General features: G+C 39.9%; 1 protein-coding gene across 5 annotated transcripts in view; it reads left to right on the top strand.

The window, feature by feature from the left end:
* LOC116940453 (uncharacterized) overlaps positions 1–21,418 on the top strand; it is a 393,679-nt gene that overhangs the window by 151,524 nt on the left and 220,737 nt on the right. For all 5 annotated transcript variants that reach the window (XM_076056201.1, XM_076056147.1, XM_076055989.1 and 2 more), the window contains exons 22-27: positions 535–710; positions 2,048–2,121; positions 2,825–2,861; positions 5,549–5,615; positions 9,145–9,260; positions 16,034–16,144. In XM_076056201.1, the coding sequence (XP_075912316.1) occupies positions 535–710; positions 2,048–2,121; positions 2,825–2,861; positions 5,549–5,615; positions 9,145–9,260; positions 16,034–16,144 (581 nt within the window). The remainder of the gene's footprint in view (positions 1–534; positions 711–2,047; positions 2,122–2,824; positions 2,862–5,548; positions 5,616–9,144; positions 9,261–16,033; positions 16,145–21,418) is intronic.

Here is a 21,418-nt window from a genome sequence, read left to right as displayed (position 1 = left end):
GGTGTTTAGGAGAGGAAATCCACAACATTTTCAATCGGAATACGACATTTCGCCAGTAATCGTAATTACTGATGAAGCCAGTTGTAATTACTGGCGAAACGTCGTACTCAGATTGTCGCCTGATGAAGCTAGTTGTAATTACTGGTGAAACATCGTACTCAGATTGTAAATTTTGTGGATTTACTCTCCAACACATCGGTTGCTCTACTAGTAACGAATTGGCACGTTCTGTTTACGTGACAAACCTTACTAATTGGCTATGTATGGTGGTGGCGGGTTTAACGACACATTTATATTTACGCGATCTAACCCAAACTGTTACATGTTTCCCAAAACAAATGCATTTTGGAAGGTGTTACATAATCCATGCATGTGTATGATATTTCCTCAATTGTTTATATCAATATTTTTCATACCAACGAGACAGTCGTATATGCATGTGTAATACACATAGCAAGAAAGCCTATATAATTGTGTTCTTGTGTATTTACCTAGAAAAGCATGCAATGTATGTGCGTGCGTGTGTTTATTCAGGACTGCGGGTTCAGTGGATGAGCGCAATCCAACAATCATTCCCAAGAACCCTCTGCTCATGCTGCACATGGGACACGGCAACTCCCTGAGTTCTTGCGATGCCACAAAAGTGCAGAAGCTGTACGGTTACGAGCCATTGAAGCAAGAAATACCACAGGAAGGAACAAATAATTTGGGTGTGTTCGACAACTCACACTTAATTTGCGATACATTAGCCTACCCCGTGTTTTTTCTAATTTCAGCAAGGTGGAGATTTGTTTCGTTCTTGTATATCTCTTATAGGGAGAGTTTGTTTTGGACAAGGGAGCTAAAAGATGGATTGTCAATGGCATTGTCAATAACTATTATTAGGCTCTGCTTGCATATAATGTATAACAAACTAAACATGTAGGACAACGTGCTTGTTGTCCTGATTTTACAAAAGAGGTCGGATTTTTTATGCCTATTTTACGCGTTTGCTCGAAAGGGCTCTCGGAATTCCCTGAGGTGGAATCACTCTATGAGACTCTCATTGAGTGATCACAGTTTAAGGAATTCTGCTTGTTTAGCATATCATGGTGATAAAAGCAAACAAATAATTGGGTGATACTGCAATGGCAGTGGTAGACAAGGACAACTAATATAAAACAACTCAAAATATATGTATTATTCATTTGAAGGCAATATCATTGAAAATGTGTTGGATTTACAACGTGGCAGTGAAGAAAATGGACAATTCCACTGCGTGGCAAAGTCCCACATGTTGTTGTAGTCCCTACTGTTGATTTGACATTTACAAGGGAGAGGATTCGTCTGTGCACATGTGGCCTTTTGCTCTGAAGTGGTTTCTGATATAATACTGAATTAGAACATTGTCTTTGGTATATAAATATTGCCTTTGTGCCTTACCCTTCAAGGAAGGTGGGAAATGTTGCACTCTCCTAGGGTTTGAGATATTTTCAGGATAGAGAGGTCCATAAATGTGACGACTTTTTGTGCTTCCCAATGGAGGTGGATGAGGCTGATTGCCGCTAAAAATAAAACGGATCCTGGATTAAAAAAGTTTATTTTTTAATAGATCTTAAATACAGATGAGTTCCTGAATCTTCAGGCTCATTCGACTCCTGTGGTGGCTAATTTTTGGACTTTGTTGCCCGGTGTCCATATAGGAAATGCACTGTGCGGCGACTTGAGCAGCCACTACAGATGGTTTTGACATGGAGGTTTCCTCAAAAGTTTACTTTGGTAGAGCGACCTTGACAGCAATTGCTCGGGCTTAGTGTTTGGTTAATGTTGGGCCCCGGTGCCTTTAGCACACCGACAGTACTGATGTCTGGCTTTGTTGCTATGGACAAGTGCCCGGGGATATCCAGCACTACCATGGTATTAAGCATACTGTACATGGTGAAACCTGTGTGTTAAAACATTTTGAGGGGCACCCCAACAAATGATCACATGAAGCATATTTTATAATTAAATGCATTGTTAGCTTAATGTAAACAATATACGATTCATCTTATTTTTTTATTTCTAGCATGTGAACATGCCCAGAAAAGCGAGGAGGCACAGGATAATGTGGAGCATGGAGTTGGTGCCTGGAAGAAAAAGGTGAGATGATGAAACATAATAAAAAATATTTTACTCTTTTAATCTGTTTTTAATGAAAGGCCACTTTACATGAATATAAAAACACATCATCCTTTCCAGAGAATGTCAATGTACCATTGTTCTGTATTATGTGTTGAAATGTAGTTGCATTTTGATGCTTGATAAATCCAGACTTTAATATTGTATGTGGGTTTATATACCCAATGACCCATATAATCAATTCGATAAAGCTGAGCATAATCTCATGGGACAGACATGATGTCATACTTATGCACATCGAACAATGATCATTTACATCATGCTGTGTCCAGATTCTGCAATACTTTAATAGTTTTCTACTTGAATGTGCAATATCAATATTCACACATTTCTACTTTTATTTTTTTGGATTTGCATATATAATCGTGAAGCACTGTCAGTGAATCGAAACAAAATATTACGTAGATGAAGCAATAGATAAAAGCTAGAATAAAGCAGGCTACATAATATCTAATATATTTATTTTATCTGAATGTTCTATTTTTCCTGGCTTGTGCAGTGGATTGAGGTTTTTTTTTTGGTATAAAAAAATCCAGTCCACAAAATTAATGTTTTCAGAATACAATTATAGAAGCATATAAATCAATTATTTATATACTGAACATCTATTGAAGCACCAAGCCTGTTAGTTGTATCATATGTTAATGCTTTTTTACATTGCCAGACTAAAGAAGAAATTGAACAGGAAGCTGAAATAAAAGGTAATAATCGTTCAACATTGTGAACTATTTTTTGTGTTGCTTTCAAAGCAATTCAAGGGCATACAATAATGAAAACCTTTATTATGCTAAACTACTTACATCACTGTACAGATCACTGCCCAGCAGTCCTGCTAATTACTGCATAGTACAGCACTATGGACATTTGTGAAAAAGCTTCATAGCTCATCGGATTCCTCTAGTATAAATAAATAATATGATTATGTAGGATAGTCCTATACTTAGGGACATACATTAATTAGTTCCTGAGAACCATTCATAAGTCGAACTGTTTGTAAGACGAACCGTTCGTAGATCAGAACACGATAATGCACTATTTAAATGCCCATACGATCATTGTTATTAAATGTGTTACAGTTCCGCAAAAAAGGGAAGTATAGTTAAACTAATAAATGAGGAGAAATATTGTATATTTGCATGTAATACAGTACTCTAATAAATACTGAATAGTAAATAAAACATAAAATAAAGTAACATAAATAGAAAAAAAATATTTTCACTTACCTTGCTGGCTTGCTTGTTAGAAGGGGCGCAATAAGTCACCTCAATTGGGTCACGCGTGCACACACAGACGCACCAAAGACACAGACATAACGACAACAATCGCCTGTATAGTCTTAACAGACTGTTGGAGCAAGTGCTCTTAGCAAGGACTAATGAAGGCCAGCACGGCACACGAAGGGGGTGTGTGGCCAACACCACACCTGGCCGCCTTTGCCTCCCCAGTGGTAATATTTACATACCACACCATGTACTCATTTGAGGCTGAGTCGTCGTGGAGAGTGGTAGTGTAGTGGTTAGCGTGCTGTGCTACGAACCCGGCGACCTGAGGTCACACAAAGACTTTCACACACGCACATACACTCACTCTCAGCGCGAGGCTAATTAATTACATCTCACGAAGGATCGCTTAATATTTTATGGAAGCTCGTCGTGCTGAATGTGAATACCAACAGAACCAATGAGTGGATAGAGCACCACCCCGACAGCTTGTGGCTGTGATGTGGAGTATGATCAGCGGACAGACACGAGGCTGTCAGTTAAGGGCAGTTACGTTAGTTGAACGGCAGTTTCAGGCAGTCAAGGGATTTGAAGGGCGGTGAAAAGGGTTGAGGCAGTTAAGAATAAGAGACAGCAGCTGGGTTGTGAGAGCTCTACATAGAGTCGTATAATATTTGAAGTGGCATAGTGAAAGTAGACATGATACCAATTGATCCAAGTGTGGGGCAGTATATTTTATTATTTTATTAAATTGCTTCACCAATTTTGGTGGCGTGGGGAGGGGGGGGGCCTGGGGGTTGTCATGCATGAGAGGGGGACCCAAGGATGGGGAAGCTGGCTGGCCAACTGGCCGCATCCTAAGGGATGGATGGATTGCCGCATCCACAGGGAGGGATGGTCGGACGGAAGGCCGCAGCTGGCAGAACGATGTTATCATCATGACACTTTGGTGGAATCCATAACCTGGCTTTAAACTTGGAATAGGCTGCATTTATTAGATAGCCTTGCTTTTTCACAGTCTGTAGGGCAAGAGAGTACTCTGTCGGGTGGGATAGGTAGCTCTTGAATAACAAACATTTGCTGTGACATTCTTGTTAGCAGAACTTTCTGCAACAGTGAAATATGCCCCCACAGTCTGTAAAAAACAAAACATATCTTACTGCAGAAAACCCAACAATACAATTGTACAAAAGTTACAAATATATCACGAAAATAGCTTCCCAGAACAATGATAATTTGAAAAATTCTACTTTAAGTAAAATAAAAATAGGTAGCTGCTGTGGTGTAATGGTTGAAACAATTGGGACATGTCTCTCAAATCCCTCCACCTCCATCAACCACAGTTTATAGTCAATCATAGTGGGGTAAATGTGGGTGCACCCACCACATAACAAAATTTCTGGTCAGTGTGTAACAGTAGACAAAATACCCTCGACAGGTCGCTCTAGTGGAGGACCTTTAGTTTGTTGTCCTTCCACCACACCTCCGATTAGCGCGGTTGGCTACTTACAATGCGAAAGAAGTTCAACATACCTACATACATGTGAACAAGCAATTGTAGAGCCACACTACACAAGTTTTGTAGGTCTAATTAGCTGATATAGCACTGGCCTGCCATGCTACATGGCCATTTAAAACAATAATTCGTTGTGTTGTAATTAGTTGTGCCGTAAACCATTGTTGAAGTCTGTTTTAATATGTTTTTCATGAGCAGACAAAAATGTAGTGGCATTTATACGTGATGTAAATCCAAATTGTATTGCATCTCCTGTTAGGCTATTTTTCTTTAATTGTACTCTGAATGTATCTTTCCAAAACAGAAAAAAACACGCATTAAAAATTCCACAGCAATATTTGTCCTTGTGCATGCAGACAATTACGATAAAAAGTGTGAAATAAAATTTCAATGGAACCATGTTCCACTTCAAGACTCCACATTTTGCTACCTTTTTTTCTTAACTATTTATTTCACAATGATTTCACGACAGAAAAACGCATTACGAAATTCGTAATTGCATGCTTATTAAACGTATTTTTATTTTTTACATTTTGTTGAGATTTGCTTTTGAAATATAGCGTATGTGTCGATATCAACATATCTTTTTCCACTTATTGATGCGTATTACAGGTCGTATGTCTGACCATAATTTCGTTGTCATTGTTTACAGGAATAGAGTGGAAGAGGGTAACGGGTCCTCTAATGAGCGTTTTAACGGACCTTATGGAACTCAGTTGGTGAGCGACATATATTATTTGTCATAATTCAAATCTAACTTTTATGGAAATGTATTAAAGTTTAGTTTTAAATTGACAATAAAATATTTAAACCACCTACATTTGCCTTGGAAAAGATGTTGCTTCGTAATTTTATACAATGACATACGTACATTTTTTTGTACAATGAATTCATGAACTCATGAGCATTTAATTGACCTCATTACGAATTTAATTGAGTTGATATTAGTAATATACTAAGCTTTGATTTTTGATTGACTTTATTACGCAAAACAATTTTGCAATGACTTTTCTAGTATGCAATGACATGAAATTATCTATCCATATCTTCGAGTACAATAACCATAAATGAACATAAGGCTTTACAAGCTGCTGTGATCTCAACCACATACATCCCAACCAATTTACTCCGGAGACCGAATTCTCACTTGTGATTTTCTGATTTTATCACCAATTTCTTTGACTCCCTTTATTCAATTGGCTCTTCTTTAAGTTTGTAAGCATGAACACCCCTTAATTTATTGCAATGTGGTTTTAAACATTCAAACTCTGCTCCAATAAGCAATGGCTAGGATAGAGTCCCTGCATACATGGGTACCACAAGAAAACCTGGTAAAAGCAGTAAAACAAATATATAATCCTACTTTTGGTACATGGAAGCTTGACTTAGTTTCAGGTTAAAAGTAAACAAAATAAATGAATATTATATTCTTGGTTCTTTCGGTAAAGTCACGTTGAAGGGAAACAAAATATAAAATATATATAAAACAATAAAATTCTCACGACGTTTCGACTGTAACACAAACAGTCATCATCAGGTGTGAAAACCAACAGCAAGAAACATTTTAAAGAAGTGGCGGTTTGTATTTATTTATTTTTAAACGTTAGCACCACGGATAGCGATTTGACAGTTTCTTTAGATGGATGAGTCCATCTATTTTTTTATTTAAAGCTTTCGTGACTGCATAAATTCACATTCTTAGCTCTTACGGTAAAGTCACGTTGAAGGGAAACAATAAAATATATATAAAACAAAAAAAATCTCACGACGTTTCGACCATAACGCAAACGGTCATCATCAGGTGTGAAAAACCAACGGCAAGAAACATTTGAAAGAAGTGTCGGTTTGCATTTATTTATTTTTAAACGGTGTATTTATTTATAAAAAAACGTTAGCGCCACGCGCAGCGATTTGGCAGTTTATTTAGAAGGACGAGTCCATCTATGTTCGGAAAAGAGGAGGGGGGAGACGAAAATTGTATGTATGCTGTCTGAAAGCCGCCGTAAGCGTGAACAATCAATTAAGACCCGAAATGGTTTATCAAATCCTTCCATTGATTGCTAAGCCAGAATCCATCTTCTCGGTTGAAATTGTCTCTGTGCTTGTATATGTGGATAGCCTCATGAACGAATCTCTCATGGTAGCCAGATGGCTTACAAAGAACCTCTGTCTTGGAGAAGTCAATGTCATGTGAGCCTACTGAATTATAACAGTGATCTGCCACGGCCTACTGAATTATAACAGTGATCTGCCACGGCCGAGGTGTTGGTCCTACCGTGTTTAAGGTCTGCTTTGTGTTCACGAATGCGGTCCCGAGACATGTCGTTCGGTTTAGCCAATGTAACTACTACCACAGAGGCAACTTAGTGTGTAGACACCAGGGTACTGTATGTCCGGAATAACATCTTTTACAGATGGAACCAGATCACGGATTTTATGCAATGTGTTGTGACAGATCTAGATCTTGTGTTTATTCAAGATTTTGGAGATCTTTTTTGTGATCCCCGCAATGTAGGGTAAATTGATGGTTTTGAAAGGCTCCTCAAGAGGGTCCTTCTTCATGGAAGATGGATTCTGGCTTAGCAATCATTGGAAGGATTTGATAAACCATTTCGGGTCTTAATTGATTGTTCACGCTTACGGTGGCAGACAGCATACATAAATTTTTCGTCTCCCCCCTCCTCTTTTCTGAACATAGATGGACTCGTCCATCTAAAGAAACTGTCAAATCGCTATCCGTGGCGCTAACGTTTTTTAAAATAAATAAATAAATGCGGACCAGCACTTCTTTCAAATGTTTCTTGCCGTTGGTTTTCACACCTGATGATGACTGTTTGTGTTACAGTCGAAACGTCGTGAGAATTTTATTGTTTTATATATATTTTATTGTTTCACTTCAACGTGACTTTACCGAAAGAACCAAGAATATGAATCACTGCAGTCACGAAAGCGTTAAATAAAAATAAATGAATACTTAATCCTATGTCACATCCTTCAGGTTTGGGAGCAACTTATGCAGCCGCTGAGCATTCCTACCAAAACAATTTGACCAACTTGAGTTGTAAAGTGGGAGGGCAGGCTCTGAAACACAAAATAATTTCAACAATATAATAATAGGGGTTTTCCCCTTTTTTCTGGCAACAAAAACTCACGATTTCATGCATAATCCTGGACAATACCATAATGATATCGTTCTACCTAATAAAAATTCCAAATCATTTGACTTTTCATGTTAACGTTGATATGATCTCAGTGATCTACAAATGTATTTAAATGAGAAAACAAATGCTAAACCACAATCAGAAAACATGACAAAACTGTTCAGAGAGATCCGACATATAAAATAAGATAATTGCTTTTGAAATGCATTCAAACCTGCCTCGCTGAGATTAATTCAAGGTGAAAATTACTGCACTAAGAACAAATTCGTCAAATTTGGACACGATCCCTTGGTGCATCCGAAGTACTAGGATTACAACCACAAAACATTGCTATCTCTTTCACTCCTACAATGTTACAATTTACAACACCTGCAAAGGGCTGATTCATTACCTCACCTCCACAATAGACGTGCTCTGGCATGTCTTCTTGCTTGTTGCCTTTCGCCATTAGTCTCCACCATAAGCCAGCAACCCTCATAGCAATGTAGCCTGCCCAGGCCCACTCACTCATCTTAACAGGTTGAATTATGTATTTAGCCTGCATACATTCTCGAATCCATGTCTTACTTTTTCTGCTTCGTCTTGTAATTGCATGCTTATTTGAGCAATTTTCTTATCCATTTCTATGCAGGTAGTACACATTGATAAAAAATGTGCTTTACACAAATTGGTATGTTGCTTTTCATAATCAAGTGCATCTATCCAAATTGACTCTAACTCACCCCCAGCCATCTGTTCAATTCATATATATTTTATAAAACATATCGATGTCTGTGGTATTATTTTACAATCAACAGTTGTATGCATGTGATTACTGGTAACATGATTTTTTTCTTAAAAAGCCATAATGGGACTTTTATCATGCTTTACATGATGACTTATTTAATGAGTTGTTCAAAACAGTATTGTTGCCCAGGTACTAAATGCATATCAGTCCACTCTTGCCACATGCCACACCAGCTTATAAGTAAATGACACTGCCAATGTGACAAGTGTGGTTATTAAATGATTATAGTAATAGGTATAACGAGTATGAACACAATGATATGTTTTCCCCCTCCATGTATTTATCTCCACTGTTCCACAGCTTTGACAGGTCAGCAGTGCCTCTGCTGCAGAGCTTGTTGGATATTCTTCAATTAGAGCGCCCAGAAAAAGATAAAGAAGTGCTCTTTGAAGCATACATGGAAAATGGTGGATCAGGTTTGTACCACTATAACTATATATATTTATAATTCTTAGCTTTCCACAAATGTTTACATACACTTTACAGAGTCTGCATTGGTGATCCATATTTGTATTTGGGATAAGGCCACATACGTTTTATTGCAAAATTCCCGTCAATAACCCTCCACAACCTGAAAAGATTACCTTTATAAAGATATTCTTTAAATGTGCCAATGTATTAACAAAATTCTAAACCATCACCACCTGTGCTACAAATATCTCTATTATTATCGCCAATGCCCATATCACATTTGAACATTTCCTATCTTCCTACAAACTGGTGAATTCACCCCACCACTCACGAATTCAGGCCTCAATTCCGATGAACCAGCAAGTATAGACCCATTATCAACCTTTTAACCTTGCCTTCGCCCAGATTAGGGCCCATATTCCCTCTTCTCCAAATTGTTGTTTTTTTTCAGTTCATCTTTTGTCAGACCTACTCCACTGAGACTGCACTGACAAGGGTCATCGGTGAGATTCATTCCATTGTGGACTCCAGTGTAATCACTCAATGTACTAGACATCTGTAGCCTTTGACACAATTAACCAGCCTCCTCATTGGCCTCCTAGATTCTGACTTTAGTATCAGTGGCCAAGCCCTTGAGTGGCATATGTTCTACCTCTCAGGCATGCGTTTGCCAATCAGAGTGGGTAATTCATAATCTGTAGAAACCAATGCTCTCGTGCAGAATCCCTTTACAATTCTAGATTTAAAGCTTTCGTGACTGCAAGGATCCATACTCTTTGGTTCTATTCGGTAAAGTCACGTAGGTAAAAAATAAAACAACAAAAATCACGACGTTTCGGCCACAACACGAGCGGCCTTCATCAGGTGAAGGGATGATGCTGTCTCGAGGACAGCGCTGGAGTGAAACACAGCCACGCTCAGACCGCGACCTTTAAGCTGTGTGCGAGGAAACAAGGTGCCTTGACAAAGGAATTAGGATAAAAATTAGCATTTGAGTGGCCGACTTAGTATAGAGGTGGTGTACGTGCGGGTGCTCTTGCTGTTTGGCGCGGGGGGGGGAGGGGGAGTTTACCTATTGATGGCGTGAAAAGGGAATTTTTAAGAGCCGCGAAAGTTTGGGGTACCACTACTTGAAAAATATACTGTACCATTGAAAATTTGTTTAATGTTTGGTTCGATTTAGAACATCTTTCCAATGGATGCTTAATTTTAAACCATCTTCTCGGTTGAAATTGTGTCTGTGTTTGTAGATCTGAATTGCCTCGTGAACAAATCTCTGATAAAAACCCATGGGTTTGCAAAGTACCTTGGTATCGGAGAAAATTATATCGTGATCACCCACAGCGTTGTAACAGTGATCAGCTACGGCAGAAGAATTCGTTTTGCCGTGTTTCAAATCTGAATTGTGCTCGCGAATTCGGTCAGAGACATGTCGCTTTGTCTCCCCGATATAGCAATCACCGCAGGTACAACTCTATTTGTAAACCCCGGGGTACTGTAAGTCAGGAATGACATCCTTCACGGATGGGATCAGATCACGAATTTTGTGTACTGTATTGAACCGGACCTGGATCTTGTGTTTGTTTAGAATTTTGGAAATCTTTTTAGTAACACCTGCTATATATGGTAGTGTGAATCTCCTACAAGCTCATTTAATGTTAACACAAAAAATGTCACCTTCTGATTGGAATCACGTAGACAACATGACTGCTTCTTCTGCTGATTCACTGTCAGTCAAATGTAAAGCTAACCTGATTTCTAAATTCAACCACCTATCAAAGAAGAACCCAGTTCCACATATAACAAAACTAGATGTTAACAAAATCTCATTAATCAGAGTAGCGCCCCGATTTCGGACAATCTGAAAACAGTACTGGCTAGGGGACTAAATTTTGCTGTCACCCCAAAACACATACCAATAGATGATATCATCTCTCAGGTCGATGTAGCACTCAAAGGCGTAGGACACATCCAAGCAGACGTTGCGAGAGCTGAAATAGCCACTATTCTTAAGAATGCTAAGAAACTCATTAGTAACATCAGCAAAAATGAACGCTCTGAACTCGCGAATTTGAAAAACAGAAGTGATATAGTCATCCTCTCAGCCGATAAAGGCGACGCTACTGTAATTATGGATAAAGATTAATACAACAACAAAATCCAGAATCTGCTCAACGATGGAAGTTACTCAAAAATAAAAAACTGACCCTACCAATAGCCTAGCGATAAAAACCAACAAGATCATCACAAGTTCGACCTCCCTAATCGACCCAACTAAACGTCCCTCCCTAAAACCTTCTGCTGCAAGACCCCCTAGATTCTATGGTCTTTCCAAGATTCATAAAGAAGGCACCCCACTACGACCCATCGTATCCACGATCAACTCCCCTACCTATAGACTAGCCCGTTTTCTGTCAGATACCTTGCTGCCTTTCACTGGCAAGACCGCCTCAGCAGTACTTAACTCAGCCCAATTGGTCTCTATGGTCAAAGACGTTGTATTGTCCCCTTACGATATCCTTGTCAGCTTCAATGTGGTCTCTTTGTTCACCAAGGTAACAGTACCTGATACCATTGAAATAATTGAAAATTTTGTCCAACAAGGACTAGACCCCGATACACCTGCACAGGTTAGGCACTACCTCAACAATACCTACTTTACTTGGAATGGCTCCTTCTACAAACAAAATGAGGTTACCCCCATGGGATCCCCCTTGTCACCAGTGATAGCCAATATTTTCATGGAGAAATTTGAATCAGATGCCATCCAGACTTTCACCCTCAGACCTTCCCTGTGGAAGAGATATGTGGATGACACTTTCGTCATTTGGCCACATGGCCTCCCAGCTCTGAACCTTTTCCTACACCAAATAAATTCCAGACATCCCACCATCAAATTCACCATGGAAGTGGAGAAAGATGGCAAGCTACCATTCTTAGATGTTCTGTTTGAGAGGAGACCTGATGGCTCATTGGGGCATTCTGTCTACAGGAAACCCACCCGCACAGATTCCTACTTGAAACCTGATTCCCACCACCACCCAGACCAATAGAATTCTATCATCAAAACTGTATACCATAGGGCTCATTGCATTTCAGACCAACACCACCTGACCAGTGAATTAAAACATGTACACCTGGCCCTCAAAAGGAATGGATACTCTGACCGTACCATCCGCCAAGCTGTTTCTCCCTCCATACAGAAACAACCACTTGATACTCCGGTCAAAACCATCACACTACCATATATAGCAGGCGTTACTAAAAAGATTTCCAAAATTCTAAACAAACACAAGATCCAGGTCAAGTTCAATACAGTACACAAAATTCGTGATCTGATCCCATCCGTGAAGGATGTCATTCCTGACTTACAGTACCCCGGGGTTTACAAATTGAGTTGTACCTGCGGTGATTGCTATATCGGGGAGACAAAGTGACATGTCTCTGACCGAATTCGCGAGCACAAATCAGATTTGAAACACGGCAAAACGAATTCTTCTGCCGTAGCTGATCACTGTTACAACGCTGTGGGTGATCACGATATAATTTTCTCCGGTACCAAGGTTCTTTGCAAACCCCCGGGTTTTTATCAGAGATTTGTTCACGAGGCAATTCAGATCTACAAACACAGACACAATTTCAACCGAGAAGATGGTTTCAAATTAAGCAACCATTGGAAAGATGTTCTAAATCGAACCAAACATTAAACTAATTTTCAATGGTACAGTGTATTTTTCAAGTACCCCAAACTTTCGCAGCTCTTATAAATTCCCTTTTCACACCATCAATAGGTAAACTCCCCCTCCCCCCCCTCCGCGCCAAACGGCAAGTGCACCCGCACGTACACCACCTCTATGCTAATTCGGCCAATCAAATGCTAATTTTTATGCTAATTCCTTTGTCAAGGCACCTTGTTTCCTCGCACACAGCTTAAAGGTCGCGGTCTGAGCGTGGCTGTGTTTCACTCCAGCGCTGTCCTCGAGACAGCCTGGTCCCTTCACCTGATGAAGGCCGATTGTGTTGTGGCCGAAACGTCGTGATTTTTGTTGTTTTATTTTTTACCTACGTGACTTCACCGAATAGAACCAAAGAGTATGAATCCCTCAACAGTTTTTTCTTTGGCCTCCTGTTGTTTGCGACCTACACATCTCTTATTGGTCATCTCCTTGAGAGTTTTGGTGTCAACTACTTTTCCTCTGGAGATGACACCCTGGCCAGGTCACTTCTGAAATAAAGCTATATAGCTCAGTGGGCCTTACCTGGTAAAATAAAATAGTTTTTTCACCTCTGTGAATTCCACCAACGCTGATGAATTTGAGCGGCTCTCAGAGTGCAGAATTATGGAGTCTTTTTCAACGCGTTTGTCCCCCTCATGTGGGGTCAGCTGTCCTTGCCACATGGAGGTCTCATTTCTTTTCTCAGAACTTCTCCATCAAAACTCTCAGTGCAAATATTGCATCCATTTTTGACCTTCCCTGTCTGCATCCAAACTGACTCTTGCTAATATCCACCAGCGTTCTCAGTCTCTTTTCTATGATCCTTTTCAGGAGTGTCATGGTGTTACTCATCAATGCTATTCCTCTGTAGTTCCTACACTCTTGTACATTGCCTTTCCCTTTAAAGATGGAAACCAGTGTACTCTCCACGCATCTGTTTTTTTCCATCCAGATTTGACAAAACAGCCCCATCAATATTTAAACACCCTTTTGTCCCATTAATTTGAACACATCAAATTGGAATCGTATCTGGCCCCGCTGCCTTTTGATGTTTCATGCTCCCCAGAGCCTCCACCACCTCTTCTCTCATTATAGTATCTGCAACTACTTCGATTCTTTGATGTTCTGCAACAATTTCGTGTCTTGGGCTTTATACATTCAGCAACTTGTCAAAGTACACTTTCCATCTCTCTCTAACCTTAATCTCATCCAAGATTGTTCGTGCTTCATTGTTTTTAACGAGATTCACATGGTCGATGTCACTGGTCTTTCTCTCTCTGGCTTTTGCCAAACAATATACCATCTTCAATAATAGAGTTTTTTTTTATTAGATCGCGTAAATATATAAATGTGTCGTTAAAACCCACCACCACCCGACAGCTAACTTGTACGGGTTGTCACATAAACAGAACGTGTCAATTCCTCACTAGTACAGTGCACCGGTGTGTTGGAGAGCCAAGCCACAACATTTACAATCTGAGTGCGACGTTTTGCCAGTAATTGCAACTAGCTTCATCAAGTGACAGCCAGATTTGTGGAGAAGTCTTAACTGTTTCGTTCCTTATATAGAGGCGTAGATATGGTGAACACGCTTCTGCACTCTTTTGCCACGTGGGGGGGGGGGGGGGATTACTGAGGCAACGTACATTATGCATTATGCGAGCCCTTTGAACTTGTCCTTCCTGTCGATTGTGTGTATTAGAATAGCCGTACCAACGGTAATCCCTAATGAAGTAAGCTGCCCTTTGTAGGCATGCATTTAAATAATGTATTATTTGATGATTCGCTTCCACGCAGCACTAAGGCGGTAGATATCCGAATGGTTAAAGTTATTTTGATTTCTTTCAATTTCGATAGATTATGTAATTAGTCTTGGCCAGTAGTAGCTAGTTTTGCACGAAACTTTAACATTATCAAAATCAATTGAGTGTCCTTGTTGGCACGCGTGTTCTGCTACTGCTGACAGTTGCATTTGTGAGAATTTAATATTTCTTTGATGTTCTTTTAGTCTCGTGCTGTCCTATTTGCTCAACATAACATTTACCACACGTGCATTTAATCCTGTACACACCTTCTGTTGATAGCTTTCCAGTTCTTCACTCCTTTAAAGTGCTTCTGCCTCACCAACATAAAATCTATCTGGCTCAATCTTGATTTGAAGCTTTCGTGACTGCAGGAATCCATACTCTTTGGTTCTTTCAGTAAAGTCACGTAGGTATAAAATAAAATAAATCACAGCGTTTCGATCGCAACACAAGCGGTTGTCCTCAGGCGGAAAAAAATATAATCCAGCAGTGGAACTGTTCTTTACCTCTGCACTCTGGTAGGTCATCAAATGTCCCTCCAGCTTCTGGAAGTAGGTATTCATCACTGCAAGTTTATTTGTCTGGGCCATTCGAAGAATGTCCTCTCCTCCCCCATTCCTACTGCTATATCTGCATCCTCCATGGTTACTTTCATATCCATCCTTCTTCCCTCTCTTCCATTTAAGTCTATGCCCATTACCACTGCTTCTGGTCTAAGCTCACCCAAAATTAATCTTTCTCTTGTCCACTCCAGCCCATCTGCGGGCATACGCACACACCACATTTACATTTACAACTCTACTGTCCAGTACCATTCTGTCATCAGTCTGTCATTCACTCTTCCACCACCTTTGTCTTCATCTCCTCACTCAGGACAACTCCAACCCCATTTTGCCTCATAAAAAATATTGCAGTGTCGATATTATCATTTAAGGTGAAATATGAAGGTAATAATGTTATAACCCAGAAAATTTCATTAAAAAATTATATTTGTTCATAATAGGCAGAAAAAGAGCAGGAAAAAAGTACATTACTAAGTTAATTGTGTGACCATCTGCGGTGAAATAATAAATTTAATTCAAAGTGGATTGTAAAGTGTTTCAACAAAACTAGCATAGATTGTCTTAAATATATACACATATAAGTTGTTAACATTTCCCAGGTTGCCTCTCATATAACCAAGGAATCCCCATCATTATTTCATTATTTTGTGAAAATTTGAATGGTTATTATAATTCAGTACTCTTTTTATTGCAGTGCTCATGAAAAAGATGATGGAATCCCTCAAGCCCGATGGAGCAAGGATGCACATCCTTTCTTTGACACAGAATATTTGTATGGCTCATTCAAAATATAACATATCAACAGGTAAGATTTTTTTTGTATTATTTAAACCAGTAGGATTGACTTCTTTGCATTGTAAACAAATGTTATAACTTGGTCGAACAAAATACATAACCAGAAAATGTAAATTTTTTCAGGGATTTAGGTAAAACGTCAACATTTTATAATCTGTATTATTTCATTGGTTTTCTCTGTCCAGCTTTATGCATCCTTCTCCATATCCACTAGTCATTTTTTTCCAACGATCTTATTTAATCCTTTTCAGTGGTCATGTTTCTGCTCCATGCAAGCCTACGTTCAACACTATCATCTTGACATTCTGTGAACAGACTCTTTGGTTCTTTCGGTAAAGTCACGTAGGTAGAACTCCATAAAGAAGGTACCCACTCCATCCCATCGTTTTCACCATCAACTCGCCTACCTACAAACTGGCCCGATTCTTGTCTGAGACCTTGCTTTCATTTCACTGGCAAGACTACCTCGGCAGTACTTAACTCAACTCAATTGGTTTCTCTGATCAAGGACATTTCTCTGTCTCCAGATGATTTGCTTGTCAGTTTTGTTGTAGTCTCTCTGTTCACCAAGGTTCCTGTACCTGACACCATAGCAATCATTGAAGACCTGGTCCAACAGGGACTGAATCCTGATGTACCAACTTTAGTGAGGCACTGCCTTACCAACACTTACTTCACCTGGAATGGTACTTTCTACAAACAAAATGAAGATACCCCCATGGGTTCCCACCTTTCACCAGGGGTAGCTAATGCGTTCATGGAGAAATTTGAAACAGATGCCATCCTGACATCCACCCTACATCCTTGTGGAAGAGATACGTACATGACATTTTCGTCATTTAACGAAATGGCCAACCAGCACTGAACCAATTTCTCAACCACATCAATTCCATACACCCAATCAAATTCGCCATGGCAGTGGAGAAGGATGCTAAGCTACCATTCCTGGATTTTTTGATTGAAAAGAGGCCTGATGGCTCGTTGGGACATTCTGTCTACAGGAAAGCTACCCACACTGATTCTTATCTGAAACCTGATTCCTACCACCACCTGGCCAAGAATAATTCCCTCATCAAAACACTACACCATAGTGCTCACTGCATCTCCGACCAGCGCCACCTAGCCACTGAACTGGAGCACGTACACCAAGTCCTCAAGATGAATGGATACTCGGACCGCACAATTCGCAAAGCTGTATCCCCAACCATGGAGAGACAACCTTCTGAGGATCCAATCAAAACCATCACCTTACCGTACATAGCAGGTGTCACCAAAAAGATTGCCAAAATCCTAAACAAGCACAAGATCCAGGTCCGATTCAATACAGTACACAAAATCCGTGATCTGATCCCATCTGTGAAGGATATCATTCCTGACATGCAATACGCTGTGGTCTACAAACTGAGTTGTACCTGGGGTAGCAGTTACATTGGGGAAACGAAACGACATGTCTCGGACCGTGTCCGAGAACACAAGGCAGATCTGAAACACGGCAGAACCAATACCTCTGCCGTAGCTGACCATTGTTATAATGCTGTGGGCTCGTACGATATTGTTTTTTTCTGAGACCAAGGTACTTTGAAAACCTTCTGGTTACGTTCAAAGATTTGTACATGAAGCTATCCAGATATACAAACATAGAGACCACTTCAACTGAGAGGACGGGTTTAAGCTGAGCAACCATTGGAAGGACGTGATTAACCAGCGCAGCGACTGGCTCCGCAACCTGGTCTGACCAATCTTCCTCTTGCAGCGCAGCAGCCATCTCCACAGCAGCAGCGAGCTCCGTAGCAACCAGCTCCGCAACAGCGAACCTCCGCAACAGCGAAGCTCCACAGCAGCGAGCTCCGTAGCAGGGGCTCCGTAACAGGAGCATGCTCCGCACCCTCACGCGTTAGCACGGTCATCTTTTAGATCGCTTACACGGCTACTTTTTTCACACATGGACATGCAACCATCGGCATGACTGCATCGACTTGCTCATCTCTCATTGACTTTAACATGATATTCTCATTAACTTCACTCATTTACTTCTACATGCTTTTCTCATTAACTTTAACATGCTATTCTTTGTTACACATAGACTGACATTAACTTGCTAATTTTTTCATTAACTTTTACATGTTTCTCTCATAAAAATACATATGCTAATCCTACATGCTAATCTGAGCTCTTATGCGCTACAAAAGCTCATTAGCTTTACACTATAATCCAACATGCTAATCTAAGTTAATTTCCATTAACATGCCACGCTATTTATTACCTTTGCACTATAATACCTCATTAACACTACTTCGGCTACTTTTGTTCTCAAAACTTATACAAACTCTTGCTGGTAACAGCTTCTCTTCACAAGGCAGCAGACATCGTGCTGCTCACAGCAGACATCGCGGCTATTGCGATTTTCACCTGAAGACGAACGCTTGTGTTGCGTTCGAAACGTCGTGATTAATTTTGTTTTATTTATACCTATGTGACTTTACCGAAAGAACCAAAGAGTATGGATTCCTGTAGTCACGAAAGCTTCAAATCAACATTCTTTGAACAACTCTTTCCTCTTGCTGATATTATTTCCACTACACACCATCCATTTCCATAATCAATGCATATACGTACCTCAGTATCTTCACCTATTTTACAAGTTGTCCATCATAATATTAGTTTTACTCTTCTTTTCGTTGATATTATTTTCACTTTTTTTTTGTTCATGGGAATATTTATACAATATTCCTTTTCCATGTTGTGTAAACCATCCATCAACCTTTGCAATCCTTCTCTGCTTGCCACCATCCCGTGATCATCTGCAAACCTTACATCCTTGAGTAGCTTACCTCTAACTTAGTTTCCTTCATGTATGACTTCCAGTTTTTATCCTAATTTATGCATATATTATGAACAAGGCAAATGTTCTTACTTGGGAGCCAATCAGGTGCAAAGACCAGAGGGGGTGGGGTGGGGGGTAATGTATTCTTATCGATTATTGGATGGGTTATTCACAAATACACAACATACATAATGTATGTACATCACACATGAAAATTATACGTGCACATTATGTATGTGTAGTGACATACAATGGGTCACTACGGCACGTAGCGCTGGTTACTGACAGAGAGAGGGAATGTGGGCGTAACGGCCGACCTGCCAGCAGAGCAGGATGTGGCAGCCGTTCTGCCAGCAGAGCATGCAATGCCACGGAGTGGGTCACTAGGGTGCGTGGCGCTGGCTGCTGGCAGAAGGGGGCATATGAGGACGTGGCACCTCTGCCGGCTGGTGGAGCACGTGATCTGCCGGGGTAAAGGATGTGGGGCAAAGATGACCGAGGGGACACGTGAGGTAGAGCCCAGAACCTTCTGGTGGGTTCCAGAAGGGGGCGTGGCCAAGAGCAGAGCCAGGCCACGCCGGGGGGCATAAAAGGGAAGACCCGAGGCTGGATTGAGGCTGACTGTCGGTGGAATGGAATCCAAGGTGCTACGTCTTTGTTTCCGGCGTCATGGGTCAGATAGCGTGCTGGCTGTTCTGACTCGTTTATAGTTATCTCGTGTGTGAACAGTATCCAAAGGTGTGGAATAAACGTGTGTTGCCTCCTACTATTAGTGTCTCAGAAGTGACTCACTACATATGTACAGTCTGCTGTTTTTGGGTGCAAAAATTGCAATACCTGTTATTGGCTGCTCACAATTAATCGCATTCGATGTATGGTGACCTGTATAGGCATGCAGTTAAACAGTGTATGACTTGATAATACGCTTCCAAGCAGCACTAAGCCTGGAGCTAAAATTATATACAAAACATTTTCTCGGTTTCAATAGATTATCTAATTAGTCTTGGCCAGTAGTAACTAGTTTTGCACAAACCCTCAACACTACCAAAACCAATTTAGTGCCCTTGTTGGCACGTGTTTTTCGCCACTACCGACAGTCGTGTTTGGGAGTATTTAATATTCCTTTGGTGTTCTTTTAGTCTCATGCCGATCATTCGTCCCGTCTGACTAACATAGCATTTGCCACAGGAAAAATTAATTTGGTACACACCTTCTGTTGATATCTTCGGTAATACAGTGAGGGAAAAAAGTATTTGATCCCCTGCTGATTTTGTACGTTTGTCTATATTTTTTTATGTTAGGTTTATTTGAACAGTGAGAGACAGAATAACAACAACAAAAATCCAGAAAAACGCATGTCAAAAATGTTATCAATGTATTTTGCAGTTGTGTCTCTCCAAGAGATATTTTCAATTGTTTGGTTAAGTATGTAAGTGACGTTTCAGTTGCTAATTTATCTTGAAACAAACTTGTTGAACTCTCAGCTAATTTTTCGATTTAAAGCTTTCGTGACTGCAAGGATTCATCTTCTTTGGTTCTTTCGGTAAAGTCACGTAGAATGAGAATAAAATAATAAATTGATAATGTTCTCTGAAGTACGTTTTCCATTAGTTATTGTATTGACTGTTATCAGCAAACCTGAGATGTCTATTATTTGCTAAATTTGTAACTATGCCTATTTATAAAAAAAAAATCTAATGTTGCTCTGAATAACTTCGAAGCATGTTTTCCTCCTTGTAATATATATTTTGTTACAATTCCATCCAATCGCAGTTATGTTTTTGTCAATTATTATTTTTCGGAGTATGTTTTGTAACTTAGGCCCTGCTTTACAAGATCTTGTAAATGTTCAATAGTAGATAAAACTATTCTAAATCCAGCTTGCTCTTGTGGTTGATTTTGTTCTTGCCCATTAGTAAGTCATGCGACGTTTTGGGCAATGTCCCTTCTGTTCTATGAAGGGTAATTTTTAAAAATGTTGACTATTATATATATTTTTCCTGAGGCAGTGTTTTTGGCAAATGTGAATTTTGTTCATTGTGCTTGTGCATCACTACTGAAGGAGTATCACCTTGTAATGTGTTAAGAAATATAAGTTGGGCAGGACAGGTTGTTTGATGGGATGATAGTTTATCGAGAACTATAGAGTTGCAGCCAAAGGAGAATATCCAGAGTGGAGATGGAACAGATGCTAGGTGGTTTGTTACATCACAGGACCATAAGATATTGTGATGGTCAGGGTAGAACTTGGTACAGCAGTGGATAGATCATGACAGTAGATTTACAGAGTAAACTTTAGATTATCTGCACAAATGTTCAAGCATGTATAACAATATATAATATAACATTGCAGTAATGTTATCACAAGCGCTGTCTTTTTACATTTATTGTAAATGATGCACATTACCGTTATCTCCCGATAATAAGTCTCACTTTTTTTTCGACATCTCAAATTTGGGA

Source organism: Petromyzon marinus, chromosome 1 (assembly GCF_048934315.1).
Source record: "Petromyzon marinus isolate PM22_M1 ecotype Great Lakes invasive population chromosome 1, UKy_Petmar_22M1.pri1.0, whole genome shotgun sequence".
NCBI lineage: Eukaryota > Metazoa > Chordata > Hyperoartia > Petromyzontiformes > Petromyzontidae > Petromyzon > Petromyzon marinus.
This window is presented reverse-complemented; position numbering and strand designations above follow the sequence as displayed.